At 40.8% G+C, this 14832-nt stretch overlaps 1 protein-coding gene across 2 annotated transcripts; it reads right to left on the reverse strand.

The window, feature by feature from the left end:
• Window positions 1-1051: 1051 nt before the first annotated feature.
• gtf3c3 (general transcription factor IIIC, polypeptide 3) lies at window positions 1052-14404 on the reverse strand. Of its 2 annotated transcripts, XM_031752051.2 has the most exons (19): window positions 14153-14404; window positions 13924-13996; window positions 13067-13368; window positions 12869-12992; window positions 12529-12720; window positions 11529-11694; window positions 11195-11342; window positions 10924-11095; window positions 9893-9993; window positions 9630-9801; window positions 9204-9406; window positions 8224-8325; window positions 5667-5799; window positions 5313-5538; window positions 5173-5227; window positions 4553-4688; window positions 1876-2000; window positions 1649-1801; window positions 1052-1523 (listed from the first exon to the last, which is right to left on the reverse strand). In XM_031752051.2, exons 1-19 carry the CDS (start codon window positions 14243-14245, stop codon window positions 1401-1403), a joined length of 2799 nt encoding a protein of 932 aa, XP_031607911.1. In that variant the 5' UTR covers window positions 14246-14404; the 3' UTR covers window positions 1052-1400. The 2 variants fall into 2 exon arrangements, with proteins under 2 accessions (XP_031607911.1, XP_039463095.1); XM_039607161.1 differs by lacking the exon at window positions 14153-14404 and having other exon boundaries at window positions 13836-13973.
• Window positions 14405-14832: the final 428 nt, after the last annotated feature.

A 14832-nucleotide genomic window follows, 5' to 3' on the forward strand; every position in this document is an offset into this window, starting at 1 on the left:
GTAGCATCTACTGTATGAAATTTTGCCAATAGAGTGTGAGGGTTGATCTAACAGGAATGCTAGCGAAAGGAATGACAGCCAAAACCATCCAACACCATTACTGTTTATGTAGTTTGACGTGGATGATACTGTGCATTAGTTGAAAGTTTGGATACTGCCTACATCTGGCAACAGATACACTTTGCAGTCCATACCTCCCTGCAGTCTGCCAATGGCGACCCATACTGAGCCCTTAAGCAACAAATGGGCTCCACTGCCTGCGTTGCTCCTCTGAAAATGAAGGGCTTAATTCAATTCAAATTTATTTAAAGGAAGGAAAAATACCCTTTTAATAAAAGAAACCTTCGGCAGAACCAGACTCAGGGAGGCGCGGCCAACTGCCGTGACCGGTATAGGGTGAGAGGGAAGACAGGATTAAAGAGAGCCAGAGGTCAATAATAACTAATGATTAAATACAGAGTGGTGTATAAATGCAGACTTTAAGTTAAGTTTAGGCACTCCATCTGGGGCCTCCCTCTTCTTTCTGCTGAGGGATGGTTGTCATCAAGGTGTATTGCCTCAGGTCTTCAGCACTCTTTTAATGTGTTTTGTTACAGATGCTGCAGTTGGAGACTCGGCTCCATTCCTTCCCCCTTTTCTCTCTGCATTGAGTCATACTTGTTATTAATCTCTGTCTCTCTTCCACAGCATGTCTTTATCATGTCTTCTTTTTCTCACCCAAACCGGCCGTGGCAGATGGCCCCACCCCTCCCTGAGCCTGGTTCTGCCGGAGGTTTCTTCCTGTTAAAAGGGAGTTTTTCCTTCCCACTGTCGCCAAAGTGCTTGCTCATAGGGGGTCATATGATTGTTTGGTTTTTCTCTGTATGTATTATTGTAGGGTCTACCTTACAATATAAAGCGCCCCGAGGCAAATGTTGTTGTGATTTGGCGCTGTATAAATAAAAATGATTTGAATTTTGACATTTTATACATGATTCTGAGATTTGGTAATGATTTATCCTTTGTTGTCAGCCAGCATGGTGGATCAGTGGCTAACACTGTCACCTCAAAACAATAAAGGCAAATACTTTGTTCTGTATTTCTTTATTAAAATAAACAAGGGGTTTTCTAGGGTAATTTTTGTAACAGCAGACTATAGGTCTTGCAAAAATAATACAACTGAAAGATCCAGTATTAGTACATGCCTCAAATGTGATTTGCTAGCTTATTATCAGACACTGAAATACAGAGATAAATCAACACAAATGTAGAAATGACATACGTCATACAAAATGCTAAATATTTACAAACATTTTTTAATAAATAAGACTTCCTGAATCCATCATTTCATGGGGGTTTAGTTGCTAGAAATAAGGTCAAATTTCTAATGAAAACGAACCAATAAAGACGAGTGTGCATTTTCAAATAATGCAGTGTGTGTTAAGGAGGTATCGGGCCATTTCCACTGCACCGCTGGCCTGGTAAATGAGTGACAGGTTGAAGGCAATCTCCCTCCTCAGATCAACCTGGTCACCTGGGATGCCCTGCAGAAAAACATAAGAAGACAAAGGGATAAAGAATGTTTGCCTCTTTTTCTCTAAGTCAATTCATCACTGTCCTAAAGGCTACGTTTGCACTGAGCAGCAGAGCAAGTTGTGTTTTTACCCACCTCCAGTTTTTTTGCTGGTAGTAAAAGCGCCTTTTGGTAGTAATGCATAGCCAAATGTGTGAGGCCCATTTGGTGCAGCGCTCGGCCTAGGTTGTACATACTCTCTTGACACTCTCCACGCAGCTCTACGTAACGCCACAGGAAGGAGAAACCCTGAGAGCATATGTTGGTTTTAAAATAACAGACTATAGTACTGAACCATGCACAGAAATAAACAAACACTGTACCTGCAGCACCAGCGTGTGCCGTTTAGCTACAAACTTCTGAGATGCCATGTGGAAGAAGGTGAGACCTACAAACAGGCTGTGCAGTGGATTGCTGGGATGAGTCTGGAAGGCCTGAACATACTGACCTGAAAACACATCCAGTGTTTGAAAAATGTAGTGTACTACTGTGCAAAGTGGACATAGTGTGAACATAATGATAAATGGCCTGTATTTGTATAGCGCTTTACTAGTCCCTAAGGACCCCAAAGCGCTTTACACATCTAGTCATCCACACATTCACACAATGGTGATGGCAGCTACATTGTAGCCACAGCCACTGACAGAGGCCAGGCTGCTGGACACTGGCGTCACCGGGCCCTCTGACCACCACCAGTAGGCAACGGGTGAAGTGTCTTGCCCAAGGACACAACGACCGAGACTGTCCGAGCCGGGGCTCGAACCGGCAAGCTTCCGATTACAAGGCGAACTCTCAACTCTTGAGCCACGATCGCCCACGCCCAATCCCTAAACCCTTTACACTGCGTTCCAAATTATTATGCAAATTGTGTTTAAGTGTCATAGAGATTGGTTTTTATTTAAAAGCAATTTATTCAATGGATGGAATTGTGTCTCAGGACTTTTTGTATCACCGAAATCAATCTCGGACACCTGTGATCATTAGTTTGCCAGGTGAGCCCAATTAAAGGAAAAACTACTAAAGAAGGATGTTCCACATTATTAAGCAGACCACCATTTTCAAGCAATATAGGAAAAAAAAAAAAGATCTCTCTGTTGCTGAAAAGCATGAAATAGTTGAATGCCTAGGACACGTAATGAAAACCTTGGATATTTCACGAAAATCTAAGCGTGATCACCATAATGTTAAGAGATTTGTGGCTGAGTCAGAGGACACATGGGTTTGTGCAGATATAGGCACAATGATGAAGGTTTCTGCCAGACAAATACATCAGATTAAGAGAGCAGCTGCTAAAAGGCCATTACAAAGCAGTAAACAGATATTTGAAGCTGCTGGTGCCTCTGGAGCCCTGCGAACGTCAAGGTGTCGGATCCTCCAGAGACTTGCAGTTGTGCATAAACTTTATATTTGGCCATCCCTAACCAATGCTCACAAGCAGAAACGGCTGCAGTGGGCCCAGAACTACATGAAGACTAATTTTCAAACAGTCTTGGTCACTGATGAGTGCAGTGCAACCCTGGATGGTCCAGATGGATGGTGGATTGGTGGACGGCCACCATGTCCCAACAAGGCTGCGTCGTCAGCAAGGAGGTGGTGGAGTCATGTTTTGAGCCAGAATCACGGGGAGAGAGCTGGTTGGTCCCTGAAGGTGTGAAAATGACCTCTGCAAAGTATGTGGAGTTTCTGACTGACCACTTTCTTCCATGGTAGAAAGAGAAGAACTGTGCCTTCTGCAACAAAACCATCTTCATGCAAGACAATGCACCATCTCACAATACAAGGAATACCTCTGCATCATTGGCTGGTATTGGCGTAAAAGGAGAGGAACTCAAGGTGTGGCCCCGATTCTTCCCTGACTTCAATCCTATTGAGAACCTTTGGAGCATCCTCAAGCAAAAAACTATGAGGGTGGGAGACAGTTCACATCCAAACAGCAGCTCTGGGAGGCTATTCTGACATCCTGCAAAGACATTCAAGTAGAAATCTTCCAAAAACTCAGAAGTTTCATGGATGCAAGAATTGTAAAACTGCTATCAAATAAGGGATCCTATGTTAATATGTAACTTGACCTGTTAAGATGTTTTTGATTGAAATAGTTTTTGATGACAGTGAAATTGATCTACTAATGCTGCAAATTCAACAAATGACCATTTTCAATTCTCTACAACCTATAAAATCTTTTGAAACTCTGTGTGCGTAATAATTTGGAACATTGCATTTTAAGTTTTTTATTTTTGAAAAACATACTGTTTTCATTGGGACTTTTGTTCAGTAACATTTGAATTATATTCTAATGGCTGATGACTCGAAAATTATGCCGACTGTCATTTGAATTGACTATTTAGGAAAAACAGAAAAATATCATTTGCATAATAATTTGGAACGCGGTGTATTTCAACAACTTATGAGATTTAACGGAGACCTCTAAAAATGTCAAAAAAAGACAAAACTGCAAGACTGTTAATTATATATTTAAATGTTGGGATCAAACTCTCTTTGGCCCTCAAAGCATCTTTTTAGTGTTTTACATCATTTTAAGCAATGTTAGCTTGTAAGCAACTTTACCAATGTGTGTCCAGTTGCTTGGATATTGTTATTTCCTGTTTATCACAATTGCTTCAAAAACGCATTTTAATTCACATAATTCTCTTTCAGTGCAAAGCAGTGTTGGAGGTATGTGATCATCGACATCTGCAATCAAGAACATGCTAACAAGCAAAACTTGAAATTTGTTTGAGAGGTGTGGCATAAGCAAAGGAAGGACTCCTTTAAAATGTTGGTGCAGATCTGGATCGCTTTTGCAGTGGCAGATCACATGTTCCTCAAGTACTCTTAAAATGACAACATGACGTAGTCCCTGATTATAGCGTTGCATATTGTGATGGTCATCACACTCCAATGGTATAAAATCAATCATGTAAGATATGCTGAAACACCAAGTATGGTAGTGATGTGTAAATGTTTTTATCATCTCTAGTTAGTAGATTTGTGTGCGAGTACCAAGAGCATGTTTGAAGCTCCCTGACACCATGGCGTTATGTCCGCAGAGAACACAGAGGGCGTGACTGTCAGGATGTTTAAACAGCATGCGCAGACAGAAGCGATGGTGGCGCTGGTGCTGCGAAGTTATTGTCAGCTGCAGAGAGTTAAAAAAACATAATTTGTTTACAAAATCTTTCCACCAAATTCAGGCAATCTATGCTTTTGATTCATTTGAATATTTAGTATTACCAGTAAATCTTCATATAGACTATGACAATGTATCAGAGGCTCTCAAGGTTAATAAATAAATCAACTGTGCAAAGAAAGTAAAAATGGAAAGAAATGTTCTCAGTTAAAGTCAAAATTCAAGATAAGTGGTCATTTCTGAAGAAAACAGGCAAATTTTATGAGGAAAAACTGTCCTACTTCTCATTAAGAAGTGTAGTGAAGCATTTCCTGAATACAAACAATAAATACATTTAAAAATATTTGCCTTTAAAAAGAAAATATCCCAGTTTGTCCTCACAAATGTACTGCTTTAATTCCTAGAAAGAAAATTCCTAGTTTTGCTCTGAACCCATTTCTCATCTCCCCTTTCCCATTTAGTAATACTCTATTCTACTGACACAAAAGCAGACCTGGTTAAAAATATTCCAAAGCTGAGGCAGAGCCACATTTTCCAACAGCATCAGTCTGTTAAGAGGAAAAACAGAAAATTGTTATATTTATTATAATTTTGGCATGCTCTTTATCCGAGGCCACATACATATCAATCTACCTGATGTAGTTATAGGCCTTGTAATAGTTGTGGTCCAGGATTGTGGCAGACAGGCCAATGAACTCCAGTTCTTTCCTCCTGGGCTTGTTGTCATAGAATGAGTAGAACTCCATGGCCGAATCCACAAGCATCTCCGCCTCTTCATAACGCTGCACCTCACACAGTGTCAGCACACAGCTCAGCAGCAGCTGCCACCAGTCCTCTTTGGACAGGACATTGGTTTTACCTGATGACAATGACAAAGGGACGCTTTGTTACAAGGTGTTGAAATCCAGTGACCAGACCAACTACAGGTTCTACCTTGTAGTCAAGTATGATGACTTAAAGTAAAACTGCAACCAAAGATACGCATACCAGTGTTGTCCAGATAGGCCGTTTCATGGTCAGCAATCTCTGGTAGCATGTTCTCAACCTTCACGAGCCTCAGGTGATTCTCACCTGACACGTTTACAGAGCTCACACACACCTTAGCTCGCTGCATGGCCACCTATAAACATGCATGCGTTATGCACACCTTTGAATAACTTACAGGACGCAATGAAATGTGCACAACAAAAACAAAAAAATGGAGCAATATGTGCATTTACTTATTCAATTTCACCTTCTCTCACAGTAATCTGTTGAGAAAAATGCTCAGTAAAAAAACTACAGTAAAAGGCATGGTCTTATCAACTTTTTGAGATATTTGTCCTTTTTCCCTGTCGGGGTATAAAATAACTTGAATGATAAAAATGTTTGTTAAGAATTCAGCTGAACCAACAGTCAAAAACATCCAAGCTGCTAAACATTACCCTTTATTTATTCAGGCAGAAAATCTCACTCAGATTAAAAATCTATTGTCATGAGGGATCAGGCCAAGAGGATGGCAACATTTAAACATAAATTAAACATAAACATGTTGTCACAACAAATATTCCTGATCATACGCAATTACATATCAAGAACAACAATCCACCAAGAAAATTCTTTAAACTGAACTTAAAGTAAAGTTGTGTTTATACCGTTAGCCATTTGTAGTTAATACTTGTGTCAATATCACTGACAGATTGAGAACAGTCACAGTTCTCCTTGTAAGTGCATTAATATTGTTGATATAGTATATATTACTGTGTTTAGTGAATTCCTTCCATCCATCCATCTGCTTCCGCTTCCCCTTTTCAGGGTCGCGGGGGGCGCTGGAGCCTATCCCAGCTGTCATAGGGCAAGAGGCAGGGTACACCCTGAACAGGTCACCAGTCTGTTGCAGGGCTAACACACAGAGACAGACAACCATTCACACTCACATTTACTCCCACATTCACACCTATGGGCAATTTAGACTAATCAATTAACCTATCCCCACAAACTGCATGTCTTTGGACGGTGGGCACCCGGAGGGATCCCACACAAACATGGGGAGAACATGCAAACTCCACACAGAAAGACCCCGGCCTGATGGTGGAACTGAACTCAGGACTTTCTTGCTGTGCGGCAACAGTTCTAACCACCGTCCCACCCTGTTAAGTGAATTATGAATTATTAATGGGATAACTCAGCTGCTAATGCTAACTAGTTAACATAATTTACGTGTCAGGCAAATTAGCTCTGATCCAGTCGAAACAGCGGAACGTTCCTCCTAAATTCAAAGCATCCAAGTAGTTCTGCATTTTTTTTAAAACTTCTAAGATCGTTTCCTCTTTGATTTCATTGACACTTGGCTAGACTGTACAGCTGAGGTCAAACATTTTTGAAGTGTATTTTATTATGTGGAATAGTTGTACCAACTCCTTTGAATATATCAGAGAGAGGAAAAAGCACTCTTTATAGCAGCAGTATGAATAAAAACACTTAATGAGTAGTACATAAAGGAAGACACAAAACAAAATACTGGTGGTGGCCAGTAGGGATGGGTTTTGATTATTGATTTATCGTTAAAATCGATTCTAGCTTGGATAACGTGATATCGATTCATTAAAATCCTGAATCGATTTTTAAATATAGATTTATTTTGCCTGAAACGCCAGAATCTCAGGTTAAACCTCACAAAATTTCTACAACCACCAAACAGCTAAAACAGTAAATGAGAGCAGGTACATGGATTCTGCACAAAGACGTAAACACAAAATGCAGACCCGCCGACGCATCAGAATCAGTGAGATGTTGCCTTTCTCACCCGACGGCACGTCGGGGCTGAAAGCCGACAGCTCACTGATTTGAAGCGTCGGTGGGCGCTTTTGTGCTTACGTCCTTTTTGCGCTAGATTCTGAAGCTGCAGGTTTTATCTCTCTCCAAACAATATTGACTGAACCAGCAGCCAAAGACGATCCAAACTACGCTTCACATAAACATCGTCACGAATTTCCTCTTACTTTTGCTTCCACCACGATAAAAATCACACTTCATGTAGAGCTCTCTCTCTCTCTCCCTAAATCGATAATCAAAACCCACCCCTACTTATTACCCACCAGTCTACGGTGTCGGCCGCTGTTGTTTTTGGTTTTTTTTGGTTTTTTTTACTTACTTCCGACAAGAAAGCCTCATTTCTGCTGTTCAGTACTGAACAAATTTAAACTTTTTAAAATTATGCAAAATTGCAAAATGCTTAGCCGTGTCTCTAATAAAACCTCTGTAACTTTGCTCTGCTTCACTTTGTTTTTGATCTACTGCACAATATTTTTAAGGTCATCTGCTATAAAAACCCAGACCAGGAAAACCGGCTTCATGTTTTTATGTGTTTTATCCTCAGTTACTTCGACACAAAGGAATCTGCTGTGATGCTCACACCTTTGATTAAGTCTCACAAATGTCAGCTTTCTTTTTATAAACATAAAAATATAGATATGTATTGATAAGTGATCAGAATTATAATATCAGTGACGATACCCAGCCCTAGTGGCCAGTGGTATCTCTCAGTGTCTGTAAAGTGTGTTACCTTGAGGAGCATAGAGATCATAGTAATCACAGTGTCCAGGTAGTCCTGCATTTTTCCCTGTGTCTTCAGAAGTGTAGAGCGATGGAGCAAAAGCTTCAACTCCTACAAACAAAGAAATATACAAAACCAGTTATACAAACAAACGCATACAAGGGAAATACAGAGCTGCCAACACGCAACTCCAACAGCAGCTATAATTAGGACTTGCCATTATGACAGTGCATTGACCATACAACATAGCATTCCAAAATGATGGAGGTGATGGTTTTCCTTTTTCCAACTGTTAACCAGACTATGTGTTTTTGACTCTAATCTCAGCTCAAGTCTGGAAAGCGCAGAAATCTTGTGTTTAACCAGAATCCAAGTAAACTATGAAAGCATTTAAAATGCTGTGGGTGAAACACGCATGATTACATTGTAAGCTCTAAGGAGTCGTGCATTAAAACAATGCATTAAACAATGAAGCAACAAGGGGGATCTGGGCAGGAAGTAATTTGCTCATTCTGCATCATATTACCACTAACAGTTGGTAACTAACTGGTTGCTACCAGACTCGCCAGGCTCCAAATACCTATCCAACTCACTATTGTGTTCTCCATACCTAATCACTTCAATGGCTCACGTCTAAGTTGAGAAAAGCCAAAAGTGGCACCCACCCACTTCACATCACATCACAAGTTATTTCACCCATTGTTGCTTGAAGTTCCCAAATACATTCACTTTCCATGGTCTCTGGTCACTAGGTTGCTGATTATTGCTTCAGTGGGGATGCCCCTTTATAAGGTGTGAATGCCAGTGTCTGCTGACAGGACAGAGCAGAGGTTTCCACTCCCTTTTTTCCCCCTTTGGTGTTACCAGAAAATGTCCATGAAAAAGACCTCTAAAAGAACTCCATGACATTTCAGGAACATTGTAAATGTAAGATAATGCAACATAATGTGATAATGGAAAAAGAAAAAAAAAAATTAAAAATCCCTTGCCTTTTGTGCGGCTGAAGAATCGTGTGCTAGTATGTTGCTATCATACATGGACTCCAGCGCCTTAAGGGCACAATCCATACGGCCCAACTGTTGCTGCAGTGTGGCAAGGGAGAGCCGGGCCTCCAGGTGCTGCGGAGCCATCTCCACCACCTTGGTGTAGCTTTCTGCTGCTGCCTCCATGTGGCCCAAAGCCTTCAGACACTCTGCAAATGACAAAGGAAAGTGATAAAGGTATACACATAACACTGGTTTTCTTTTTTCCAAGTCAGACCTGAAGTGAGACCTCATTTAAGATCTTGACCTTCTCTGTTGTTACAAAGTTTCACACATGAAGAATATTCTGGATGGAAGATGAAATGTCTTTTTAGTCTAAGTTTGCAGATACACCTCTTCCTTCAGCATCATTTCCTTTTCTGCTGGACTTACCTGCATGCCGCAACCAAACAACAGCGAGGTTGTACTTCTCAGATACGACGAGGGCAGTCAGCAGAGGCAGAGCAGACATGTACTTGCCCTCTTCCAGATAGGCTTCACCGACATCCAGGTACAAGTCACCAATCTCTTCTGGACTCTGCTCCATCAGTGTTGAAACCAAGCCCTATAAGCAAGAAGATTCTAAAATTAAATGATCTTTTAATAAAGACCTCATTAATAATCTGAGCTCTGTATGTTTTTAAGTCCTGTTTTACCTCGGTGGGTGCGTAGACATGTAGGTGTATGAAGCACACAATTAGCTTGCTCCTCAGGTCCACTGGGACGCTGTCTGGTACCTGTACATCCACAATTTCACCTGGAAACAGCACACAACAACCAATCAGTAAAAAGAGTTCCCCAAAGACTCAGGCAATGATTCTTTCATGTCACTGGAGGATTTTTGGCCTACTCTTCTTTGAAATTAGAGGGTTTTTGAGACTGAATATCTTATCTGAAGTCATGCCAGCGTGTCTCAACAGGATTGCTGCCAAGGGTAGCATCTAGCCTTTTATGTTAAAATGATAGTGCTGAAACAGAGTTTATCTGTTTGTGTTAATAGTAAATCATCTTTATTCTTAATCAAAGATAAAATGAAAGCATAAGTTTGTTTAATATGTGGAATGAAAAATACAGTTTGAGTAAAGAAAATGTCTGTTTTAATGTCTGGATTTTCTGTGCGTGGACATGAAATAATGTGGAAAGACAAGAAATGTGTTACCACCCCTCATTAAATAATTCTGAATATAAGAAATCTTATCAAGTATGTTGCAAGTGTTAAACACACAATCACGATTTACATGTGATTTTGCTGATATAAAGCCAGATAAAGCGATGGCTACATACATCTGTTGAAGTGTCTTTTGAGATCAAAGACACTTTTTTTGAAGGGCCAAATTATTTACAGGCATCCAGTTTATGCAATCGCAATATAATTTAGCTAAAATTATTTTAAATGTGAAATGTGTTGAAGCTTTTTACCTGTAACTGAGTGTTCAAGTATGGGAAAAAATTTGAAAAACAAGAACACCTAAACACATCCTGTTTACACAAAAGTAGTCATAGTAGTCACCACTAAAGAAGCCACTACGAACGTTCATTTTTGAAAGCGTCCTCATCTTTCTGCACTTCCTATAACACGTCATGAAGGCTATGGGAGTGTTCTTCATATGATGAATAACAGCCACGATGAGTTTGAATCATCTTGTAAGTATGTAAATGTGTAGCGCCTCATGTAGTTGCAATTTACCGTTCTCCTCTGCTGCAATTTGTTCTTCCTTCTGTAACTGTGTCCCTTCTGCATTTTGCTTCTCCTGGTCTTCAGTGCTCTCCTCTTTAATCTTCTCTTCTTGTGTTGGTGGAATAACATCTGGAGTGGATTCACTTCTGACCAAAACAATGCCTACAAACTGCACCAAGACCTGGGAGAGCATACACATAGAATGTTTATCCATTTAAACTGAAAACATATTTGTATTCTCAGTCTAAATGGCAATAAAAGTTTTTCCACAGAAACCCACCTGCAGGGCCTTGTTGTACTGCCGGTTGGTGATATAAAGCTCAGCTGCCATGTTGATAAAGTCATCGCTGACCAGGTCGGGGTGTCGTGCCAAAGCTTCCTCAATCACACTCAGAGCTGAGGGCAGGTCACTACTTTCATAGTAACTCCTAAACACGACCCACACAAGCAAATACCTATAACTGAACTGTCAAGGTGATAATCCAATATCAGATGGTATGAGGTGACGGTATTTTAGGGGAAAAAAAACGAGAACATAGTTTATGTGTATATAAAAACGAGAAAGAAGTGCAGGTCTGTCATTTTTGCATACCATGTCAGTGTGTGTCCCTTACTTGGCCATGTCTTTGGAGAGCTGTATGAAGTGCTCTCCATCCTCCAGCGGCAGAAGTGACAGGATCCTGCGGTAGCCATCCATACACTGTTTGTGCTCTCCCAGGCGCATCTGTAGGCTGCAGCGCTCCCACAGATAGCACACATTGGTAGGATCGTACTTGATAGCTGTGGAAATGGAGCAAGGCTTGAACCTAGAGAAGTATATACATAATAACCAGCGTTTCCCTGGTCCCTGGTTTGTTTTGCAGTGGTGGCTCATATTCCACAATTCAACGGTATGAGAAACACCAACAATAGATGGCGCAGTAGCAGTAATTTTTAAAACGCAGATTTGTCAGGACTTGACTGTTTTCTGTTGTACAAAGTTCACAGACATGTGTCAGATTTACATGTTGGACTTGTCTGCACTAAAACAACCTGTCTCTGGATAAATTTGACAGCTCAAGTGGTACGCAGAGGAACACCTGTTCCCATATTTAAGACCCCACACAATGCTTGACACCTTCTGATAGAAGACTTTGCTCTTACATCAGAAAAATCCATTGTTCCTGTGCTGTTTGATCAGAAACTGTATGCCAATTCCAGAGACAAACACACTTGTAAGCCCTACACTTGATGTGTATTAGTTTTATTACTTTTATTAAGTTTTATTAATTTCTCACCCCCTCAGGTGACTTGTTACTTTGCACGGCTCTTCCAACTGCAGCCTTAAGCCAATTTATCCCACTTAGTAAATCCAGTCTGAGAGTTTTAAATATGCTGCAGCAATCACCCCAACTACAGGCTGAGGAAATTACAAGGCTTATTACTGCAGCATAAATATAGCTATAGTAGTACATATCACAAGGACCATGGGATTGAAGTACTGACCCTGCAGTAATGAACATCCACTTAAAACAACAGGTAGAGACTGTATTGTTCAATAGTTCCACCAACAGACAATAAACAGATGTGAATTTCCAGTGGGAAGTGATGTGTGTCAGTCCGTGTCAGACTGACCTTTGCTGTAGCAGATGATGGCTTGCTGGATATTGTCCTGCTCCAGAGACATTACAGCCAGTCTGATCCACTCCTCACAGTCCGAGGGGTTGAGGTGGGCAGCAATCAGGCCAAACTGCAGTGCTTTGCTCATGTCCTCTTCATCCTCATAGATCATAGCCAACGTGGAGAAAGGCTCATATGCCAGAGGAGCTGAGGGAAAAGGGAGAAGAGATTTTGTTTTTAACTTTTCATACAGTGTTTGAACACTAACTGGCACACAGACAAACTTCCAAAGTTAGTGTCAACACAAACAGGGAGTGATTATATGCCTGTAAGGTCACGCAAACCCACTTCATACCCTGTCTTATGATCTCCATACACATCAAGATGGCGTCCTCTTTCTCTCCTCTTGCATAGCGAATGTTGGCTTCTCCCATCAAGCCTCTCAGAGCCCGGGGCAGCTTGCTGCCATGACGACGCCCCTGTTCAGATAGTTATATATTAACTAAGAACTGGAAAAACTCACCTTGGCATGACTGTTGTTCTTCCTTCTCACCTTCATCATCTTCTTGTTTTCTCGATTCAGCTCCATCTCCAGTGCAAACACATCTCCTACAGTCACATCTTCTGCCATTTCTTTAGCTTTACTCTTGTTCTTTCCCTGTTGTCTTGGCCTCTTCCCTGTCTCCTCTGCCTGCCACTCTTCTTTGTCTGCAATGTAATCCTTATCATGTGCATCATCAACATAGCTCAGGCTGTCCTGCTCTTCCTCCTCCTCATCCTCTGAAGATGGTGGTTCTGCAGTTTCTCCTAGCATGGAGGCAAAGGCCAGCTGGACTCCTGGGCTAACTCCATCCTCTGAGAAGATAGGAGAGTTGGCTTGAGTAACATTACCATACTTTGCATGCAATCCAGGATGGGAATCAAAGTAAGCTGGCCCAGTTTTTATAACCAGTCTCCGACCAAAACAATAGCTTTATGAGTAACACTAACTACTTTGTGGACCTTTAAGAACAGTAATTATTATCTGTCATTTTTGTTGATGGTGATACTAAAAAAAAAAAAAAGGCCGTTGCAGACATTTTAACTTCTCAAAGTAGGAAAATCACAACAGTTCCATTAAGGGAAATTCTGACCTGTTCAAGAAGCATGATAAAGGCTAAATAGTCCAAAACTAAAATCTGTTAGTTTTTCCATTAGAAGAAAGATGATGGCAGGTTGGTATTTGCATTTGGTGAATCTGTACATCCAGTTTTGATGTTCCAGTGATTTTTAAAACTTTGTTATATTTCTAAAACCATGACAATTACAATACACTCGCTTACGGGATTCAGTGTCGCTATCTATTGAAAGAAGGGTCCATTATTTACATTTCCAGAGCCAGAACCAGAGCCACTGACAGAGAGAGATTACCGATCTTCGTTGAGATGAGTCCGGACGTCGAAGGGAGCACAACGTCTTCCACATCTTCAGCTACCTCCCCTGACTTAGAGAGGTCAGAATAAAGGAAGTATATAATTTTATGTCAATGAAAGGACCGTCCACACAAGTGAAGCACAATTCCAAGTGATGTTGAGGAGTGATACTGCCTCAGCTAGTTACCTAGATAGCTAACAGTTACTGAACTAACAACATAACTTACCTTGGCTTTCCGCTCGTCTCTCCTTCTGTCGAACTCTTCAAAAGTTATTCTACCCTCGAGGTAATCTATAAGCTCATTACTGAATCCAGACATGTTTCCCGCCACTTCAAACAAGCTGTCATATCAGTTTACAACCTCTCACGTGTACTACACTGTACATCAAATACGTGATGTCTGCTAGCACTCTAAAGTCAGACTGTAGCAAAAGTCAACATTAAAAGGAACTAACGTGAAACGGCAACCACGTGATCCTTCAAAAACTTCCGGGTTAGCGCTCTCAAAATAACAGCATAGCAAGTAATGATTGGGCCATACCAAGTGCAGTTTTGTCATGGGGAGGATAATTAAATAATTCATTTTAAATTATATTTCTTTTCTTTTACTTCTGAGTTGCAGTTATGCTTAGAATACAAAGCACAAATGTTCAGTATTATTAATCTAAAATAACTGTAAAACTAACTGTTTTTGATTGTTTGTGGTCAGATGGTTTGTCAGTATTTGTGTTCCCTGATGTGGCTGCACTCCCTCCCATTGTAGAAAACGAAACATTTCCCGTTTGTGTGAGCTGTCATGTTATACTTTTGGATCCTGTACAGTAGTGACATTAAGTGGAGTGGCTGCTTCGAACTCCCACGCACACAACTTGGACCTCGTTAAAAATAATATATATACTAGTGATG

The sequence above is a fragment of the Oreochromis aureus genome, linkage group 23 (assembly GCF_013358895.1).
Source record: "Oreochromis aureus strain Israel breed Guangdong linkage group 23, ZZ_aureus, whole genome shotgun sequence".
Lineage (NCBI taxonomy): Eukaryota > Metazoa > Chordata > Actinopteri > Cichliformes > Cichlidae > Oreochromis > Oreochromis aureus.

Bases quoted from the DNA above. Each gene is read 5' to 3' on its own strand.
- gtf3c3 (XM_031752051.2), bottom strand. From the start codon at position 14,245: ATGTCTGGATTCAGTAATGAGCTTATAGATTACCTCGAGGGTAGAATA. The intron at 12,721-12,868 runs GTATGAAGTGGG...CTTTTCCCTCAG, and splicing joins TATGGAGATCATAAGACAGG to CTCCTCTGGCATATGAGCCT. The intron at 4,689-5,172 runs GTCTGCTTTTGT...AACTCTCTGCAG, and splicing joins TTTGGAATATTTTTAACCAG to CTGACAATAACTTCGCAGCA.